This window comes from Cydia strobilella, chromosome 15 (genome assembly GCF_947568885.1).
Source record: "Cydia strobilella chromosome 15, ilCydStro3.1, whole genome shotgun sequence".
Classification (NCBI taxonomy): Eukaryota; Metazoa; Arthropoda; class Insecta; order Lepidoptera; family Tortricidae; genus Cydia; species Cydia strobilella.
The window spans coordinates 3474350-3493825 of NC_086055.1; the positions used below are offsets into that span (position 1 = coordinate 3474350).

The 19476-nt window shown below is 36.8% G+C and overlaps 1 protein-coding gene across 1 annotated transcript; it reads left to right on the forward strand.

Moving 5' to 3' along the window:
- Positions 1 to 871: 871 nt before the first annotated feature.
- LOC134747900 (uncharacterized) lies at positions 872 to 4317 on the forward strand. Its single transcript, XM_063682578.1, has 4 exons — positions 872 to 892; positions 1156 to 1311; positions 2430 to 2579; positions 4126 to 4317. The coding sequence occupies exons 1-4, from the start codon at positions 872 to 874 to the stop codon at positions 4315 to 4317; spliced, it is 519 nt and encodes a 172-aa protein (XP_063538648.1).
- Positions 4318 to 19476: the final 15159 nt, after the last annotated feature.

Below are 19476 nucleotides of genomic sequence, written 5' to 3' on the forward strand. Positions count from 1 at the left end.
CCAGCTTTACGATTATAATAACTCAATTGTAGATCACTTAGATCAAACTATCTTTTCAGCTCAGTCTCTAGAGATGTTACTCCCGGTATACGAGTAAGTACCTCATCTTTGTATAAATAGTACTTCAAATCTTGCGACCGATTTTTCGTCCGCTTCTACTTAACCGATTTCGATACAATTTGGTACGCGTATCAAGTCCCCATGAAAATGAGTTTTTATGATATTTCAAACCTTTGATTATTGCTGATGCTGCAGAAACACTGCTAACCTTAACCGAGAGGCGTAAAAATCTGCTAGTTTAACTATATTATTGTTGCTGGGAAACAAGTCCTTAGTGACTTAATATTTACCTCCAACTTTTCAGTTCTGATGCTGCATGGTTACTGCCTGCCTTAACAGTCAGGATTAATAAAGTTCTGATTTCAAATATAAAGTTGAAAAAGATCAAGTTGGATGAAAAATTTATTTAAGTAAAAAAAATCGGTTCAAAGTTTCAAACCGATACGGGACCGGTTTTTTTAAGTACCTATCCGTCTTTTGCAAGATCTGAATTACGAAGAAGTATCTCCAAATTTAGTCTGATGAAAAAACAGTATAATTCAGAGATAAAATAGATAAATTGCTTATCATGAATCATGCTCATTTCCGATTTTAATGATATTTTAATTTGCTTTATAGAGTAGTTTCATAGGGCCTGTGTACCTATCATAATGCTCGGAAAATTACATTAAATTGACCCTCCCATACCAAGCACAATAGATGCGAATTAGTAATTTCAATGGTTTCGGTGTTTATAAATTATAATTCGCAGCAAACATTCGGCATTTTCGATACCATGAATACGGTTGCGTTTACTTTTTTATGTTTAACAATGATGAGTTGTTATATTTGGGTACGTATCTAGCCAAGCCAAGTTCAAAGAAGAGAACTGGCGACACAGCGGCCTAGTGTTATTTTTCACGAACCATTTGGAGCCATTTTTAATAATAAAAAACAGAGTTTTTTCAAGGCGAAAAACGCTCGACATGTTTCACTCCGTACCGAGGAGTGTCATCAGGACGCGTTCATGCGTTGACGGTGACGGACCGGCGCAGACTGCCAAACTAAACTCAACTTATAAAATTTAAAATAAAATAAAAATAATAAATTTTTCAGTGTGTACAAGTAATACCTGAGCGCGCTCGTATTTTGTACTTTAACGAGAAGTACGTTGAAGGACTCAAGGTTGTCGTCAAAAGATACAGCCGACGAAGTAATTATTATGTAAACATAGAAGCAAACATCAAATATGAGTGTAACAACAATGTAACGGTAAATAATTCTCGGCGTTTTTGATTGAGCTAACCTAAGGCAATCAGACACTGACAAGGTGATCTATTCTATTTTATCTAAAGAGGAAAGACGATGTCACGTGACCGCTTCTCTATACAAACGTAGTTCTCATTTTCCTATCTGGATTTAACATATTTTAAATAGAAACATCATCATCATAACTCTTAAGAGCCTGGCTCTTGTCGGTGGAGTAACCGCCACTCCGTTCTTTTTTCTGCCACTGTTTTGAGCTCCGGATACGTCACTTCGTTGATTTTTTCTTTGGCTTGGTCCAATAACGCACGCCTCGGTCTTCCTCTACCTCTCTTTTCTTCTATTCTTCCTTCTATTATAGGCTTTATGTAAGTATCGTGCCGTATCAAGTGCCCCAACATGTTTCCCATTCTGTTTTCAATTATTCTCAACCGAGATCTCTTCTCACCTACCAAATCCAATATTTCTGCATTCGTTTTCCTCTCCTTCCAGCTTATACCTTCCATTCTTCTCCATGTCCACATTTCAAAAGCGCTTAATCTGTCTCTATCACAAACACCTATGAATAGAAACATAACATAATTTATATTTTGGAAATTTTTTAGGCAATTTGATATCAATTAACCATAACTATGCTCCTTTGTTTTTTTTTTCGATTATTTAACTATATCGAGAGATGATCGCCGACGTCCGATGAGGACATGGCACAAGAAGAAGAAGAAGAAGAACTATTATAAGAGGTAGGACCTCTTAATGATTTGCATGGAATTTGTTTTTCGCTCCTAATTCTTAAATTAATCAAAAATACGAAAAAGTTTAAACGAAGGGGCATAGCTGTGGTTAATTGCCATCAAATTGCGCAATAATTTGTCATATCTGTCATTAAATTCCATGAACTGCAGAAAATGGTCCTCGCTACCCACAGATATTTTTGAAAATATTCTGGTAATCGTTTACTTAATCACGTATGATTATGGTTTAAAATTACCTCCGACGTTTCGAAGACTATATTGTTTTCGTGGTCTCGAAGAAGGACTGGTTAGAGTTGTGATCGACATCTTCTAGCTGCGAGAGTTTTTCCTGTAACATTAACCCAAGTTACCCCAATACTCCTCACATTTCAGGTCCATCTAATTTTCTACGAGTTCCTACATAACGAGTACAAGCGCAGTTTCGTAGAGCTGCACTTCAGACTGTGCGATCTGGTAAACAAGGATCCGTACCTCGGTAAAGCTCTAGCAAATGCTGGCTTGACGTCTTGTCCGGTGCCGAAAGTAAGAAATTGACATTCTTGGCCATTTATATCATTTGCACTATCGGCGGCCGGTCGTAAAATCTCGCCGCGAGATAGGCTACCCGTCTTTTACTAACTGTATGAATTAAAGGGGGACGGGTAGTCTATGTCGCGGCGAGATACTCTCGCGCCAATCATGTGCTAGCCCGGCTGATCATGAAATTCCTGGGTAAGTATATCAATGCCTGCCTGAGATTTGTCCAGGCTTATCACGATGTGCCTAAATAGGTAGTGCAATGTATTCGTCGATATTCCTAGTTCTATACCAGGCACATAGTGAAGTAGTTGCTTGATGATGATGTTGCTGTGTTTTCTGTGTCAAAAATGTAGGTGCCACAGAAAAAAAGTAATAGAAGAGAATTGCATACCTATCTTATGAATTTTAAAGTTCGTTTGACGAAGTTCAAATAGTTCTTTGTCCAAATATACTTTATTTATGTAGGCGGCCTACATGAATAAAGTATATTAGTATTAGTAAGTACTAGGCCTGAGATACCGCCGTTTAGCCAAAATATTTTTCGCCAAATTTCACTTCCCAACAAACTGGCATCAGTTTCATTTCCCAAATGAAATTTTAGCAAGTTTTTTACTTCGCAACCATTTCATTTCCCAACCCCATACTTGCGAAATGAAAATGACGTACTAGGTTGGGTTAGGTTAGGTTGGATTATGAAATTTTGCCAAATGATAATTTGCGTAAAATAGTTTGGGAAGTAATACTTTGGGAAACGATTTTTGGCAATACATTAGTAAACCCCTAGGCCTACAGTCTGTGGAAGATTTGCTTAGAGGCGTTTACACGATTTAATGTGTTAACGTCTCTAGGCAAATCGTCCAACGATTATCTAGGATTTAACGATTTGTTGTTTTTGGATATGCCTAAGAATTTCATGATCTGATGGTTTAACTATCGGCCGTCGACGTACATAGTACCGCTTCGATGATATGGTTTTAATGATTCTGAGTTTTGCATCAATTATATCGTTCCCTTACTGCTGAGTGGCTCCGACAAAAGCGTTTATTTTATTTTATTTCTTATTTTATTTATTTGGTTCAAAAACAACTGTTTACAGCACAGATAATTTTTACATACGATAACGTTTAGGGATATTATAAATGCAGTAATTACTTAAAGATAAACACAGCATGCATAGACAACAATGCAATTGTGGATAGACAATCATGTACTTGCAATAGGCAAGCAATAGCGTTGCAAAGCTATAAGCTTCTCCACTTATTGCAGTCTTCAGCATGCAGGAGAACCTGTACTGTGACGTCAACATCTGTAGCTGTTCGGCGATAAAAGCTTGCTATTAGGTAGCAAGCTTTTATCTAAGCTAGGAAATGTAATTTTGAAAAAAACTTATTCTGGTATATATTCTAGCGGTAGTTAATGCAGATGTTATGTAAATTATGGTTTCTCAATCTTTTTCTTTAAATTAATCTATTTACTCGTAGTATTTGGAATATGTACTTTTATCGGAGTCATGACACCGGCACAGATCTTACATGATTTGTCATTTTAGGGCAAAATTGCAATACACAACATTACGATCCCAACGAACGACTTTCCCAACGTATGGCCGTTCGAGAGATGCAAGGTGGACATCAGATTCGAAGTGACAACGACGAACGAGCTGATCGCCAATTATGAAATATATGTGTTCTTCAAAGATCGGGATGTCATTCTTAAGTATAGCAAGAACTCAAAGAATTGAACACAAGTAAATTAACAGTTTTGAATGATTCACGGTTAGTTTCACTAGACTTATAGACTAGTGAAACTAACTTACACTTCCTAGACTTACAAGATCCATGTAACTGCGTCGAAATATCGGAAGCTCGAAAACAATACAAAAGGTAATCACGGTCCATATCCTGGTCAATATAAGTCACAAGTAAATTGTTTAAAAACCTTCCGGCTACTGTTTTTGTTTCTTATACCTGATGCTCTCCTGACCGATTTCGGCCACAGCGACTGTGTGCTCTGGAGTAGGCCATACTAGCATTAAGCATAAGCAAAGCTTTTTAAGGGCTCCCGAAGATTGTCTACCGTGTTATAATTTTTAAGGCAGGTTTTAATGATAAATAGAAATCAGTATGTTTAATGTATACCCTAATTATCTTTTAATGTATGGATTATTAACTTTGTGGGGACTGGGGACCCATCTTGTGGGGGCGAGTCACCGTCTGCCCGTCAGCTGTCGGATCTTTAATATTTGTTTGTGTGCGTATGTGTAGGCATAATGCTTGTAGTGTGCGTGACCGCTAATGACGGCGCCAGGGCGCGCCCCCGCGGCCTGACTACGCGGATGTCGGATCCTACATCCGATATCCGATCGGACAATGTGAAACGCTCTTAGAGCTCTTAAAAACGACCTTCAACAATTATTAACACCCTAACACCTTATTGAACCTGCGTCATAAAGACAGATTAGCCTGCCAAGTAGTAACTTGCAAATGAGCACTTAGAGCCCTCATATGACAACCATACGATACGAGATTTCAATAACCTATAAAGAGATAACTAAAGAGGAAAAATATGCTAAATTTGTTTGTTTATTTGAAAATAATAATAACTGAGAACTGTTTTTTATTCCATATAAGATTATTTTGATATATAAATTTCAAAAATAGTTCTATTAACTTAACTAACATAGCGGTTTCACTCACGTGTTTTTAGTCACTCGCGCGACATGTTCAAATTCGATTAAATTCGATAGTTCTATTGTTCTACTTATAGATATTTTGTGTGTGTATATTTTTAGTTATAGTTTTGCAATACCCTAAAAGGGTCTTATGTTGTTGTGCCTTAATTTTGTAAGTTACACCTGTATTTGTTTGTACCACCATGAACGCAATAAAAATATTATGATGATGATTATGATTTTAATTAATGCTAACACTCCACGTTTTTATTTTAGTCTGAGCGAAGCATCCGATAGTGTCGAGAATACAAGTGGCGTTTAAGACTACATTGCTACTCGTCTTGCATGATTACTGTCCAGAAAGGAACGTAGGTAGGGTGCCTTGGGGTAAGATTGAACGGGTTTTTCATGCGGGGTAAGGTGAAAAGTCGCCCGTAAATCCCGTAATGCTTCGGCATACGGACAATTTTTTGTCTTAGCCCTCATGAAAACCCGTTCGGTCTTAACCCAACGAACCCTAGTGTAATTATCGGATTCCGATTAGAATTTTTTGATTATTTATTTTTGGCACAATTTCTGATTTAAATAAAACTCTTAGTATAACTTAAAACATTTTACCTGAATTTTAAATGAGTTAACATACATTTCCTTGTCACTTGCTAACATGGTTACATTCCCCTGGGCAACTCTTATACCTATGACCATCCTATGACTTTAATGGTGTTTAAATTGATCATAAATGCATACTATGGTGCATTTTCGTGCTATTTATAAGCCCTTTTCATAATAAGATGTCTACGACGCAGGTTTGTAGAACGTGACGAAAAATTTCTTTTTTTTTTATCTTTATTAAAGGGCTTTTTCGTGTGAACGAATATGTCGCCCCAACGCAAAATTTATTCTAACCAACTGTGCCTCTATTGCCCTTGACAACACTACAAAATCGCATCACAAAAAAGTTGTACCACACATAATGCATTTAATCCCACAAAAAAACATTTAACCACTTACTAAAAACACGACCTTATTGACAAACAATTGACAACAAGCTAAAACAAAAGAAAATCTCTCACAGTAATAACCTCCATACCGAATAACATAAGCACAAAAGCTCAGTAGTTACCAACGACTCCATTTAAACGATACAAAGCCTTTCTCGCATCAACTTTTCATGCAGCTAAGTGCCCTGAGTGCGTCAGGCACATAATTTCGACGTACGCGGCTTGTTTCTATACACGGTGGCTAAAAAATAAGAGAAAAATTTGACTGTTTCATACATTTTGGCTGGTCCATTCTCTATGGGAGGGTAAATTTTTCGCGATTTCGTGGTTGGTCCCTTAGTATAAGTTGCTCAGCATAATCCCAAAACCGTCCTGACAACGGGAATGCACTTATTTTTAGCCACCCTGTATATTTCAGGAGGCCAATTCGAACTTGCATTTCGATATCAAGATTATGTCATTTCGCTCGCACTTGTTCGTGCATGTTTTAACGCTTGCGAGAAACACGGGCGAATGGATAATAAAATGACATCATTTTGACGTCAAAATGTTAGTTTGAATTGGGCTCAGGGTAATAAAATAATAAAACAATATAACTATGTTGCTGAATCCTATAATAATAGTAGGTATAATAAACTCATAAATATTTCGTGAGTTGTTTATTTTGACGTAAATAATCCTTGAATCTTACACTAGCTATTGTGGGAATTAAGTGGCTTATTATTTTTCAGGCATCTAAAATTATGAAACAGCAGCATTTATGTGCTATATAATAATATAATTCGGCTGTATATTTTATTCATATTTTAGCGCCTACGAATTAATAAGCACAACATATTAGCCCGTAATATAAAGAAAACGGCACCATAGAGTAACTTATACTAGAGCGGTACTGTCATAGTAAATTTTGTAACCCCAGTAAATTCACTACCATCTGTCGACACACTTTAAACGAAAAATGAAGATTTATAAAAATACGATAAAATGTATTGAAATATGGATAAATGATTTTTTTTATTTGCATTAATTATTTTTATGATTTTGACCCATGTTCTTTCACTTATATGCGTTAAAATTGTTAAATAACAAACGAAACCGTCAACGTCATCTATACGACAGTAGGCCAAAGCTAGTAGCGCCCTCTGAACGAGAATCAAATTTTCTTGATTTTCAAGGCACGTTTTTTCCTTAGACTGTATCCATCTAGACGAACATCCATAAAATTTTGAGGAACGACGGCAAGAGACCGGACGGTATGACCCTGGTCCCGTGGAAGATGGGACGGGTGCTGGTCTGGGACGCCACATGCGTCGATACACTAGCTCCGTCCCATCTACCAAGAACTTCGTTCAGGGCTGGGGCGGCTGCCGAGGCGGCTGAAGGCAAAAAGTTCGCTAAGTACCGAAGTCTCGGCCCACAATACCACTTTGTGGCATTTGGTGTCGAGACACTGGGGCCGTGGGGTCCAAGCGCAAAAGTTCTTTTTAAAGAACTTAGCAAAAAGCTCGTCGACGCAACCGGTGACCAGAGAGCTGGCGGCTTTCTCTCGCAGCGAGGGAATGCTGCCAGCATCTTTGGCACAATGCCGCGGGGGCCTTATTTAGATGTTTTTTAATTAAGAGTAGTTTTGTTTTTTAATTTTTTTATCTATTTATAAGTTGTTATTCTTAGTTACTTTTAATTTTACTTTTAATTGAATAATAATAATTGTAAATACTCTATTACGAAGTTATATCTATCTTTGACGGCACGAATACTGTTCGTCTTATGCCAGCACCACACTTCGCTGTATTTGGCAAATATTCGTGTTGCATCCCTTTTGTTTTGTATGTCAAAGAAAAAGATGCAACACGAATATTTGCCAAATAAGGCGAGGTGTGGTGCCAGCATTAGAAAAAGGCCTCCTTAAAATAGTCTCAAAATTTTTCAATTTACAATATAATTACTTGATTGCCTGCAAAAAAGCAACAGCTATAGAGACTTTAAAACATGTCATATTATTGAGATAGTATGAGGCTCCAATTAGTATGCCAACTTATTAATTTTAGTGCCATTTCTATTTTTGTATGCTACCAGAATTCGGCCTACATACCGAAAAAAAATGTTTTTAATGGAAATGCACTACTTACACTATAGGCTGTGGTTGTTGCTTAACATCTGGCGGGTCGTAAACTTGATTTCCAACGTCATGGTATAATAAGTTTTTGGCAAAAAAATCATTTTTGGTACAAGCTTTTATCGCTGACTGTACTTTTCTTTCCACAGGCAACTAATACTTATCGAGACAATTCTAAAAACCCCAAACACAATTAGGTTGCGTTGTTTTATCACAGAGTTCATATTACCACCTCCTGTCTCCTTCATCATATCAGCTCGCTAGCACCCGACTTACGAGTACATATGTATGCAAATTTTCAGCTTCATCGGAAGCCGGGAAGTAGGTCAAATTTAACTTTCAAGATTTGACCCTTACAAACATACACATACATATTACATACATACTTACTTATATAGGTACATTGCAAGTTAATAAAAATCTTGTAAAAAAAGTGAAGAAGAGTCCTGGAATATGAGGGAACCAATATATTATATGACTCCTCTATCCGCACAGACTCTAGCTACACTGTGGTTGTGGTAACATCCACATGTGAGAGGTTTACAATTTCCCATTCCGTACCTGGCTACCTCGGCTTACGAAATTTAAGTAAGAAAATACAACCTCTCTGGTCAGCATAAGAGCATGCTATATCGTAGCCATCTTAACAGGTAAGTTGACGACCACTTACAAATACAAATAGTTTATTTGGTTTAACATTATGATACACTTTACATAAAAGGCTGGAGTCTCCCATTAAGTAAAACAATACTTGTGACGGGAGGTCCACTTCCGTATACAACCCAAATAGCACAGTAGCTATATATCAGCTGAAAAATGTCTGGGTAACTGATTATTTCTTACCCAGTCATTATTCGACTGCTATACAGCTATCTGTGCTACTTGTGAAACGCTGCCCCCATTTTTCATTTTTCATTCAGATAGATATAGTTTATTTTTGGGATTTATTAAAATATTATAGTTAGCACATACTTAAGTAAAATAAATAAATAAATAAATAAGCCGTTTATTCACACTAAGTTTAGGTTACATTTGTAGGTTGAATCTATTTTAATTTGTTTAGTGGTGAACCCCTCTTTGGGTGAAGGCCTCCTCCAACTCAATCCATTTGCTTCTGTTTGAAGCTATTGCCATCCATTGCTTTCCCACAGCCTGGGATAGGTCATCAGCCCAACGCTGCTGCGGCCGGCCAGCGTAGCACATAAGTAGGTGCTTCAAAATATATTTCAAAAACAATCTTCGAGTTAGCCTTTATACTTTGAAAAAAAAAAACGAATTTAGCTTTAATAAACACCAGTAAGATTTTTTTCAACAACAAAACATTAAAAACTTGCCTTTAATTTTTTTCCGTAATGTTATGTCCCCATATTAAATATAAATAAAATAAATAAATAATCATTTATTTTCAGGCATTGCCCATAGCAGTATATATATATATCCACAGAGGAAAATCGTTACTAAGTTTGTATGGAGAGCTGTCGTTATTTTCCTCTTAAGCACATCCTCGTTTATAATGCACAACTAAAATGGCCGTTGCCCCGGCAAGTTTCTTACGACATAAGATCTTAATATCTCTACGAACTATGTCGTACAAACAGCAACACTTAACTGTACATAGGTGGACCTTATTACAAAAGACATAAGGTTCACGTTAACAGTGTGGGTGATGGGTACCTAGATGCTGCAAGAATGCACTGTAATATTAAGGAATCTCGAGTATCCCGGGAATGTACGAAGCGTTGGAGTTCCTGTTATCACAGTATCCAGTTTTATACTATTTTGGAACGGTGTACCTATTTTACTGAGTAAAACTAAATATAATTCTATAGAACTTTTTGAAATAACTTCTGAACAGTATTCCTAATCTTCTGTTTTTTCTTTAATTTAATATTTAAAAAAAAACAATAGGTACCAAGTTGATAATTGCGAGGTTTAACTGCCGAAGTAGGTCAGGCCTAGGATTGAGAAATTAAAATCCTTAGGGCGCTGGCACACTGGCGATTTGCGAGCGAATTGAAAGCGAGGCGAACGCGCAGCGAGTTCGCCGCGAGCGCGCAACGATATCGCCTCGAGCACGCAACGATTTGGCTCCCATTCCAGGATGACAGTAAGCAGCGAAATCGTTGCGTGCTCGCGGCGATATCGTTGCGTGCTAGCGGCGAGATCGTTGCGCGCTCGAGGCGAACTCGTTGCGCGCTCGCGGCGAACTCGCTGCGCGCTCGCCTCGCTTTCAACTCGCTCGCAAATCACCAGTGTGCAGACAGTACCCTAACGAGACTCATCGCTTAAAAAACTGATATAATAGGTATAACAGACTCTCCACTACACTTCAAATTGATCGTATACCTGTGATCTAGGTTAAGAACAGATGCAATATGCATGTCGCGCTCATCCGTTATGTTCCGGGAACCGGTAAATGTGTCTTGAGATATTCCCCGGGCTATTGAATTGCACACCGAGTCCAGTTCGATTCCCATCCAATGGTATTCGACAAAATTATATCCAACAACATGTTATATGTAATACAAACACGTTACATGTGTGTGTATTACATGTTATATGTAAAATGTTGTGGCGTTAAATAAATGCATTTTCTTTCTTTCTTTCTTTCTTTCTTTCTTTCTTTCAATAGGATACCTAGTATTCTGTTAGTTTTCTAAAGGCTTCATTCCACCTTGAATGTCAACATAGTTGACCTTATAAATCCTTACATATATGTATACGGATTGCCAGTTAGCAATGTGGACGATGGTACATCTAAGTATTGTTTATTTTTATCGAAAATCACAGGTGTGAACCTACACACATGCGATTTTAATACCTATTAATCATACTCGTACTGTATGATGCCACGGCACAGCTCTGCTAAGGCGCTGGTTTTTAGCAAAGACCAAGATTAAGAAGGCAGAAGCGCCGTTTCTAAGAATCTGCCACACCGCTGTTTAAAAAACGTTGATGCAACGTTTACGCAGCAAAGTATAATAAAGCCGCAATATACAACACGTCCGTGCGTGTTTACTCTACGTCGAAATCTGGTGCGTTTCAGTGCTTAATACCTTCTCCGTCACTTTTCCGAAATCCAGGCCCTTATGGCTTAATCTAGGACATTTTACATGCGAACAGTTGACGGTGTGTCTGTAGGTTTAGCAGAGTAATGAAACCGCGCAAAATGCTTCCCCGCATGAATAAAACATGCGCTAATGCGCGCAATCCGCCGAGGTGCGCGAAAAATGTAGTTACACAAGTCACTCCACTAATTTAATTCGTGGTATGGGTGCTTTGGTATTTTTGTAAAATTTCAATATTAAAAACCTTTATTGACACAGGTTGAAGCAATATAGTTGAGCTAATTATTAGGTGAACTTTCATCACTCGACCAGCTCAAACTGAATAGTTCTGATAGGTATTAGCGTTAATATGTTGAAATTGAAACGGCTTCTATTTTCGAATAAGTAGTAGTTACGAGTATTATCTTTTCTTTTAGAATCGGAACTCGACGTTTCGATGTGGTTACACAGTTACGTAACTACATAATAAAATCGAATGAAACTATTTAACATATCGACGTCGGCCCCTCTCACTTTAAAACAGTTATTTTTACATGCTGTAGCATTTTGAACTTTACTACATAGGACGATAAGGTGCTAAAAGCGTTAAAATCGATGTCTGAGTCCATTTTATAAAGTTACGGATTACAATTTTATAAGTATAAAACGGTGACAGTAGGGAAAAGGTTCGTCGTCATAAGTCAAGCGCGTGTCAAACGCGTTAATGTAATTTTATAATTTGATATAATACATCGTATAATAGCTTTATAAAACGGGGATTTGTAAGTCGTGGTCAATCTTTAAACGCCACCTTTGCAAAGATAATTCGTAAATCGTCGTTCTGTGAGCCATATTGGGCGGTGTGAACACTAACTAAAATTATTTAAATAAAATTAAATAACCACCTAAAACCTTCACTCCCAGTGGATGCAAACTCAACCAACGAAACCAATTATCATAAAAGCCTGTAAAGTACAAAATAAAGGCGCCATTTTGACAATGAGCGTAATTTATTAATTACTTCTACATCAACATCCGTCCATTTAAAATTAAAACGTCATAAAAGTCTTGATATAAAGAAGATAAGACGTTTTTTACGTAAAGTAGGAAAAATAGCAATTTTAGAAGGAAGTATAAGAAAGCTCGGAAATGAGCCGGCAAACAAATTGTAAATAGCTGAAAGCACCGTAAGCAATTAGTAGGCTTAAATTGTGGATGTAGAGACACTGGATGAGATATGCCGACTTCTTAGACCTCTTTTTGATTGGGAATGAAAGATAAGCACTATGTAAGCATCAGTACGTAAGCGACCGGGATGCAAAAGTTTTATATTAAACAACCACAGATTTAATTATGTAATATGGGCATCTTGGAATTATTTTGTATTACATACAGGTTTGTTATTATTTGACTAAAACTGAAGCCATACCTAAAACCGTTAAAAGAAGATTGTAAGACCTAATTTTGGCATTTGTTTATGATATGTGCGAACGAGATACAATGAGGTGAATGAGATAAGGGCACATCAATATTTACTAAGTCAAGTTTAGATTTTTTAAAGTTTGAATACACAGGCCAATTCGAGTTTTAGTTATTAGATCTGTTTCCAATATGATACTGATCTGTCAGTGTCAAAAGTGACATTTCTTTAACCAAAAACTTCACTTTTGACCAGTGTCAAAAGTGACGTTTTTTGGTGTGTCAATACAGATCAGTATCATATTGAAAACAGATCGAATAACTAAAGGGGCCCACTGATTAAATACCAGTCCGCCTGCGGTCTCTGGCCTGTCAGTTGTTTGTGACTGTCAACTTTATGTTTTAACCGACAGGCTGATATCGTAAATTTGACCTGACAGGCGTGTGAGTCAAAAATCGATTTTTTACTATAGATGAAAATAAATGTGCGTTCGTTGGCCTATCCTGCAGCCCTAATTCCTCAAGGCACCCGGTGGTGCTCCGTAATTAGGCGGGGCTAATTTTACGCGTTATTTACAACCTCAGACTTTCAGGGGTCAATTATTATCCACCCTACTTTTAGGGTTCCGTGTCTTAAAATTACAGTTGCAACGTGATATTAGTTAGTTTAAATTAAATGTAATTAATTTAATACTTAAAAACTATGTTTCCTGGTTGTATAGAAGACAGAACAAGCTATATATAAATAAATTAATATAAAAATATTATAGATTGACTAAGTCCCACATTAAGCTCAAGAAGGTTTGTGTTGCGGGTACTCAGACAACGTAAATATAATAAACAAATATAAATACATACAAAACATCCAAGACTCAGGAACAAATATCTGTGCTCATCACACAAATAAATGCCCTTACCGGGATTCTAATCCAGGACCATCAGCTTCACAGGCAGGGTCACTACCCACTAGGCCAGACCAGTCGTCGACAAGCTATATAATATCAGAGACTTCACAAACGCTTTTTAATTGATTAACACAAATCGCCTGCCATGAACTTTTAGTGACCCTGGTTCTTCTTGACGTTTCCCTCACTAAAAAGTTTGTGGTGAATACCCTGTCAGATTACACACGCAAGTTCCTAGAACCTCATTTACGTGGGATTCGAATTGACGACTTTGAAATGTATGTACAGCAACCTTGTTAAATTGTGTTTTTGTGTACCTAATCAGTTTAGTTTAATTGTAATTGTATACCTACATTATGTTTGTTACATAGGGAAGAGCGGTGCCTACCACGGGCATATTTTTGCTTACAAGATATCTCCATCCCCTGCATCATATTTTACGTGTATTATTTGCAATAAAGAATTTTGTATTTGTATCTGTAATCATGCACTTGGGCTACTGCCACAGTACACACACTTTATCGTTGTTGTTGCACAAAATACGGTTGCTGGAATCAGGTACAATCAAGGTATTGGAATCCTATTTTCCAATCCAAACCTTACACTTTGTTACATTCAAGCGGCTCAAAAGTGGTCACGATATTTGATTTGTAGTCTGCATCTTTCACACTCATGAAACTTTCTTGTAGGTGACGGCTTCTTTTGTACAGTTCAATTATCTATGTATAAGTGTAAGCGTCAGTGCAGATCAGTGCTTGTCACAGAGATGAGATCTCGTATCATTATCACCGTGACAAGGTTCGAAGGCACAGAAATTAAATTCCTTGACCATACTTAAAGTACTTCCAAATATTGATGTACGAGTATCTACGGAAATTGTCCGGTTTCTTTTTAAATTTTCAATCCATTTCACTTTCCTTCGAATTTAAAAATAAACAATGCCGAATAAATGTCTTCGGATTGGTAAACGACGATCAGAAGGAAATTGGTTCATGCAAATTTATTACCAATTGTTTGATAAGTCAAGAGGAAAATTGATGGTGTTTTGTAAAAAGTTTGTGACAATTTTCCTTGTTCTGTGGATAATTTCTAAATAAAAGCTAGAGACAAATTTTGTAAATAAAACTACATCAGTATCATAACTTGTAGCAAATAATTAAGAATAATGTACGTCGGTACATATAATATCTCCAATCAAAAAACTAAATGCCTTACTGGATTCGAACCTACCACCTTTCCAGGAAGTGACGCGTCGAACTAATGCTAACCTAACTTTAGGCTTAGTAACTTAACTCACATTGAATGTATTGACCCAAATGGAAGCTTAAGCCAACAAGCGGCTTTAACACGGGGAAAGTGAGCTTTACATAGCCTCAGGGATTACCAGATTGTTCCAGGAACAGTTTGTAATCAAATCAATCTTTGGAATCATTCCTGTTATCTTCCTTTAATACTCCTGAATGTGATTTCGGATGAAGATATTTAGTAATTTTAATAAGTTGTTTACACGTAGTTAATTAGAAATTAAGTAAATAAGCATTTTATAATTTAAATGAACTTAGGTCATCGTAGATATGTACATTGAACGATTGCAATCAACTCCTCTAAAACTGGTGTCTTTGCCAAAACTATATAAAGCCTGACCAGTAATATATGATGATCATGCGCCATGTTGCGGAATTCCATTGCAACTAATTTCTTACATTGGCAATAATGTTAATGATAGGTTGTCAGTGTCTTGTGGCGGTTTTCTTGAATAATACTTTAGTGTTGAATATTAAATAATAAATGACAAAAGATGTCCCAAACTATACATAATCAAGAGCGAAACATTGTAAATAATGTAAATAGTAAATTGCTGGAAAAGAACCGTTCGGGAAATTAAATTATTTCGCTACGAAACATTTCCAAATTAACATCAGAGCTGACAGAGGTAAACAAATCAAAATGTCATTATAGTCTGGTTATTACGACTCGGTTATTGTAATGTAAGCGGGGAAATACTTACAGAAACAAAATGAGTTTTAGTTTGAAAAATATTAACTATGGGCTTTGGAGACGATCAATCTTGTTCATTAACTATGTACCAGAACCTATGTAAGGTAATTTTTACCTATGTGTCGCTGATGCGTAAGGAAATGCATGATTTTTAAACGGTAAAAAACCGGCCAAGTGCGAGTCGGACTCGCGCACGAAAGGGGGTTCCGTTATCTATAAAAACGGCAAAAAAATCACGTTTATTGCCCCCCATAAATATTTATTTTATTCTGTTTTTAGTATTTTCGGTTATAGCGACAACAGAAATACATGATCTGTGAAAATTTCAACTGTCTAGCTATCACGGTTCATGAGATACAGCCTGGTAGCAGACGGACAGACAGACAGGGAAGTCTTAGTAATAGGGTCCCGTTTTTACCCTTTGGGTACGGAACCCCTAAAAAAGAAGAACCGAAAAAAATATATGTAAAAACCGAATATTTGGATTCTGATTTTGATTACGGTGAATAAAAGTATGTCAGTCAAAAGAACGAGTTGCCAATCCACATTGTTCAGACTATACTGAACTGTTGCCATATAAATGAGAATAATTAAATAGCGCCCTCTTGACAATGATGATAATTCCTGGTCAGGCTTTACTTCTAAATTAAGCCTCTTACCATTATGCCTCTTGCGTCGAATGAAAGTCTCTAATATGACAGTTCCTACAAGTTTTTTTTAATTGGGCGTAATCACTACATCTGTCATAGTATAAAACAAAGTCGCTTTCCGCTGTCTTTATGTATGTCTGTCCCTATGTATGCTTAGATCTTTAAAACTACGCAACGGATTTTGATGCGGTTTTTTTTAATAGATAGTGATTCAAGAGGAATGTTTATGTGTATAATTTGTAAAGATTTTGTGTAAATTATTTGAACTACCCGTGCGGGTCGCTAGTTTAACAAATAATTAAAGAAATACATATTATGTGCTCTCTACTTGTACGTTTTGTGGCTTGTACTGTTTTTCAGTAACTGAGTTGTGCAACACAGGTATTACTGGCTTTTTTATTATCTACGAGTCTTACAATTCTATTAAATTATATGTTATATTGTGACTAAGCTGCAAAATTTACTAAACACCGCGCGACGCGTGCCGACTCAGTTGTATTTCTGCCAACTGCATTGATTCAATGCGCTCTGTGTTCTCTATAAATTTGCAGCTGATTCATCTGTTTACTACATGTCGTGGTTAGTACGAGTAAATGAGTTTACTTAACTAATACAAAAGGGCGTGAATATAACAGAGTTCGTAATTAAGAGATACATTTTTAAATTTGAATATCTACCAATTTTTATTCATGGAATAAAAAATGGGATCTTTTTCATGTGACAGTTTATAACAAGTTTAGTAATTGAAATTGAAATGTTTATTGCAGACCGTGGTCCATAGTGTTTTAGTATAGGTACAATTAATATTTACATGTAGGTAACATAGGTAATTAAATTATGGTTAGTTATTACATAGGACACAAAACAAAACAATTACAAAAAAATATTAAAGTTACACAACATAAAATTACATCCTAGACTTGGTAGGCGCTCTAACATGAAGCTCCATCCAGTGCTTCTGAATATCACAAGCAATTTTGTGCAACAACATTTAGTACATTATAAGAAAAAATATGTAAAAGGGTTGTGGAAAAGCAAGTGGTAAGTAATTATTAAATTTCGAACTCAAGGGCCGAGAAAATCACTGGTCGAGATAAACCAACTAATAACACATAAGTTCACATTTAAGAGTGTCCAGCGCCATATTTCCGATTTAAAATTGGATAAAATAAAAATAAAATTAAATGAAAACTATTTATTTTTATAAACAGAAGATTAATGCTGATTTCATTTTTTGTATATCTCATTATCTAAATATCGTCTTTTGTTACACACTAAGCTTTCCGCATATTCCGTAATTAATGCAAAAATTACGCCTTGCGGTGCTAAATTAAAAGCCTTTGGTACGATACGCCACAATAGCATATATGAATGCAGCTTTGCTGGCCAGTGATCCATTTTCACTCATCAATCCGCAGCACACACAAAATTGAAACCCCCCGCATATCTCCCTCGCACTTCGCGTTCGAAATTATTCAAATTTTAAATCGGAAATCTGCCGCAAAGCAACCTGTACTTAAGCCTTGTTTTTGTGTTGAAGATATCTAAAAAAACTACTTTAGAAGTAGGTTTCGATAAGAGGAAAACACAGGTTCAAAATGATTTATCTCTATTTCACTTACGTGTTTCTGATTAAGAAGCGATTCTAAGAACAAATTAAATTATTTTCTATGAAAATATTTTAATTTGTGGTTTTTCAAGTAGACACACTACTATTTAAACTATAAACTGAAATAAATGTCATATACGAAGGAAAAAATTACCAAAGCCTTCAGTGTCCAGAGCTGGAATCGAACCAGCGTACCCCGTTTACCGGACAGGTGCCCGAACCGCTCGGCTATCCGGTCACGGTGGCATGGGTCGAAATTTCCAAGTACCTATATATGACAATTCCCGAAGGCTTGCTCTAAACACTCTTCGCTAGCCCGTAATCACCCGAGTTGATTCAGTTAGAAGGTCGAACCATCTGTTCTACCTTAGAGATGGCGGTTCAGGCACCTGTCCGGTAACCGGGGTACGTTGGTTCGATTCCAGCTCTGGACACTGGAGGCTTTGGTCATTTTTTCCTTCGTATATGACATTTATTTCAGTTTAAGAAGCGATTCTCGATTTGTCCATCACCTTCCCTACCCATTAATATCTGGCCCCGTAGACAACATGCCAATCGCTAACGCTACGTAGTGAACAAAATAAATACGTCACTGTCACACTAATATGGAAGAGTGATAAAGAGACACAAAGCGATTCAATGGCGAAGCGATGGCGATTGTCACCTTGGCTAGGCCGGCTGTTCATTTACGTGTAGGTATTTAATATACCTACGGTTCAAACGATGCTCAATGAAGACCTTTAGAGCTACCGATTGGACCCCCATGTAAGTTCACCAAAAATAAACAATTTCGAAGAAATCATCGAGTTTTATAAATTAATTATTTCAAAAAATTAATTGAAAATCGAATCGAATCTACTTAAATATTAACCGGATTTGCCTGAAATCTGTTCTCGTATTTTTCTTTGAGCATAATTGAGCATCAAATCGGTAGCTCTTAAGGTTTTCTTTAGGTCCTTCATTTGATCCGGACTGAACTCAACACGTTATCACATGTAGTCACACTATCCTATTTCCCGTTACACCACTAATCCCGTTTTACCCCGACGTTCTCTCGTAATACCATCAGAAACAACTATTTAGCCCACAAACAAAACGAAATCGTAATACCCTAACGCATACCTTTGAGGCTTTGATCATCACATAGACTACGAGTATACAGGTTTTAACTAACGAACATTTCCCAGTATCGTCACTCCGGGGACATCTCGCTTTGACACGGCTAGAGCTGAATTACAAGAAGCGCAAAGTGAATCTTGTGACAACCGGCCGTAATCCGGAGATTTGCATGTCACAGGGCGAGCACTGGACCTACCACGTGGAACAGGCTAACATAAAGCAGACTCATCACTCTCATCACTCTATTTTCCCCCAAAATCCAGTTTTAATACCTAAATTACCATTAATCTAAACAAATACAAATACATGAAATGAAACTATGAAAACGGATTATATAGCGTATATTGAATTTATAATACATCCCG

Coding starts and splice junctions, on each gene's coding strand:
- LOC134747900 (XM_063682578.1), top strand. CDS start 872: ATGATGAGTTGTTATATTTGG. Junction 1,312..2,429: donor AGTGTAACAACAATGTAACG/GTAAATAATTCT, acceptor CTCACATTTCAG/GTCCATCTAATTTTCTACGA. Junction 2,580..4,125: donor CGTCTTGTCCGGTGCCGAAA/GTAAGAAATTGA, acceptor TTGTCATTTTAG/GGCAAAATTGCAATACACAA.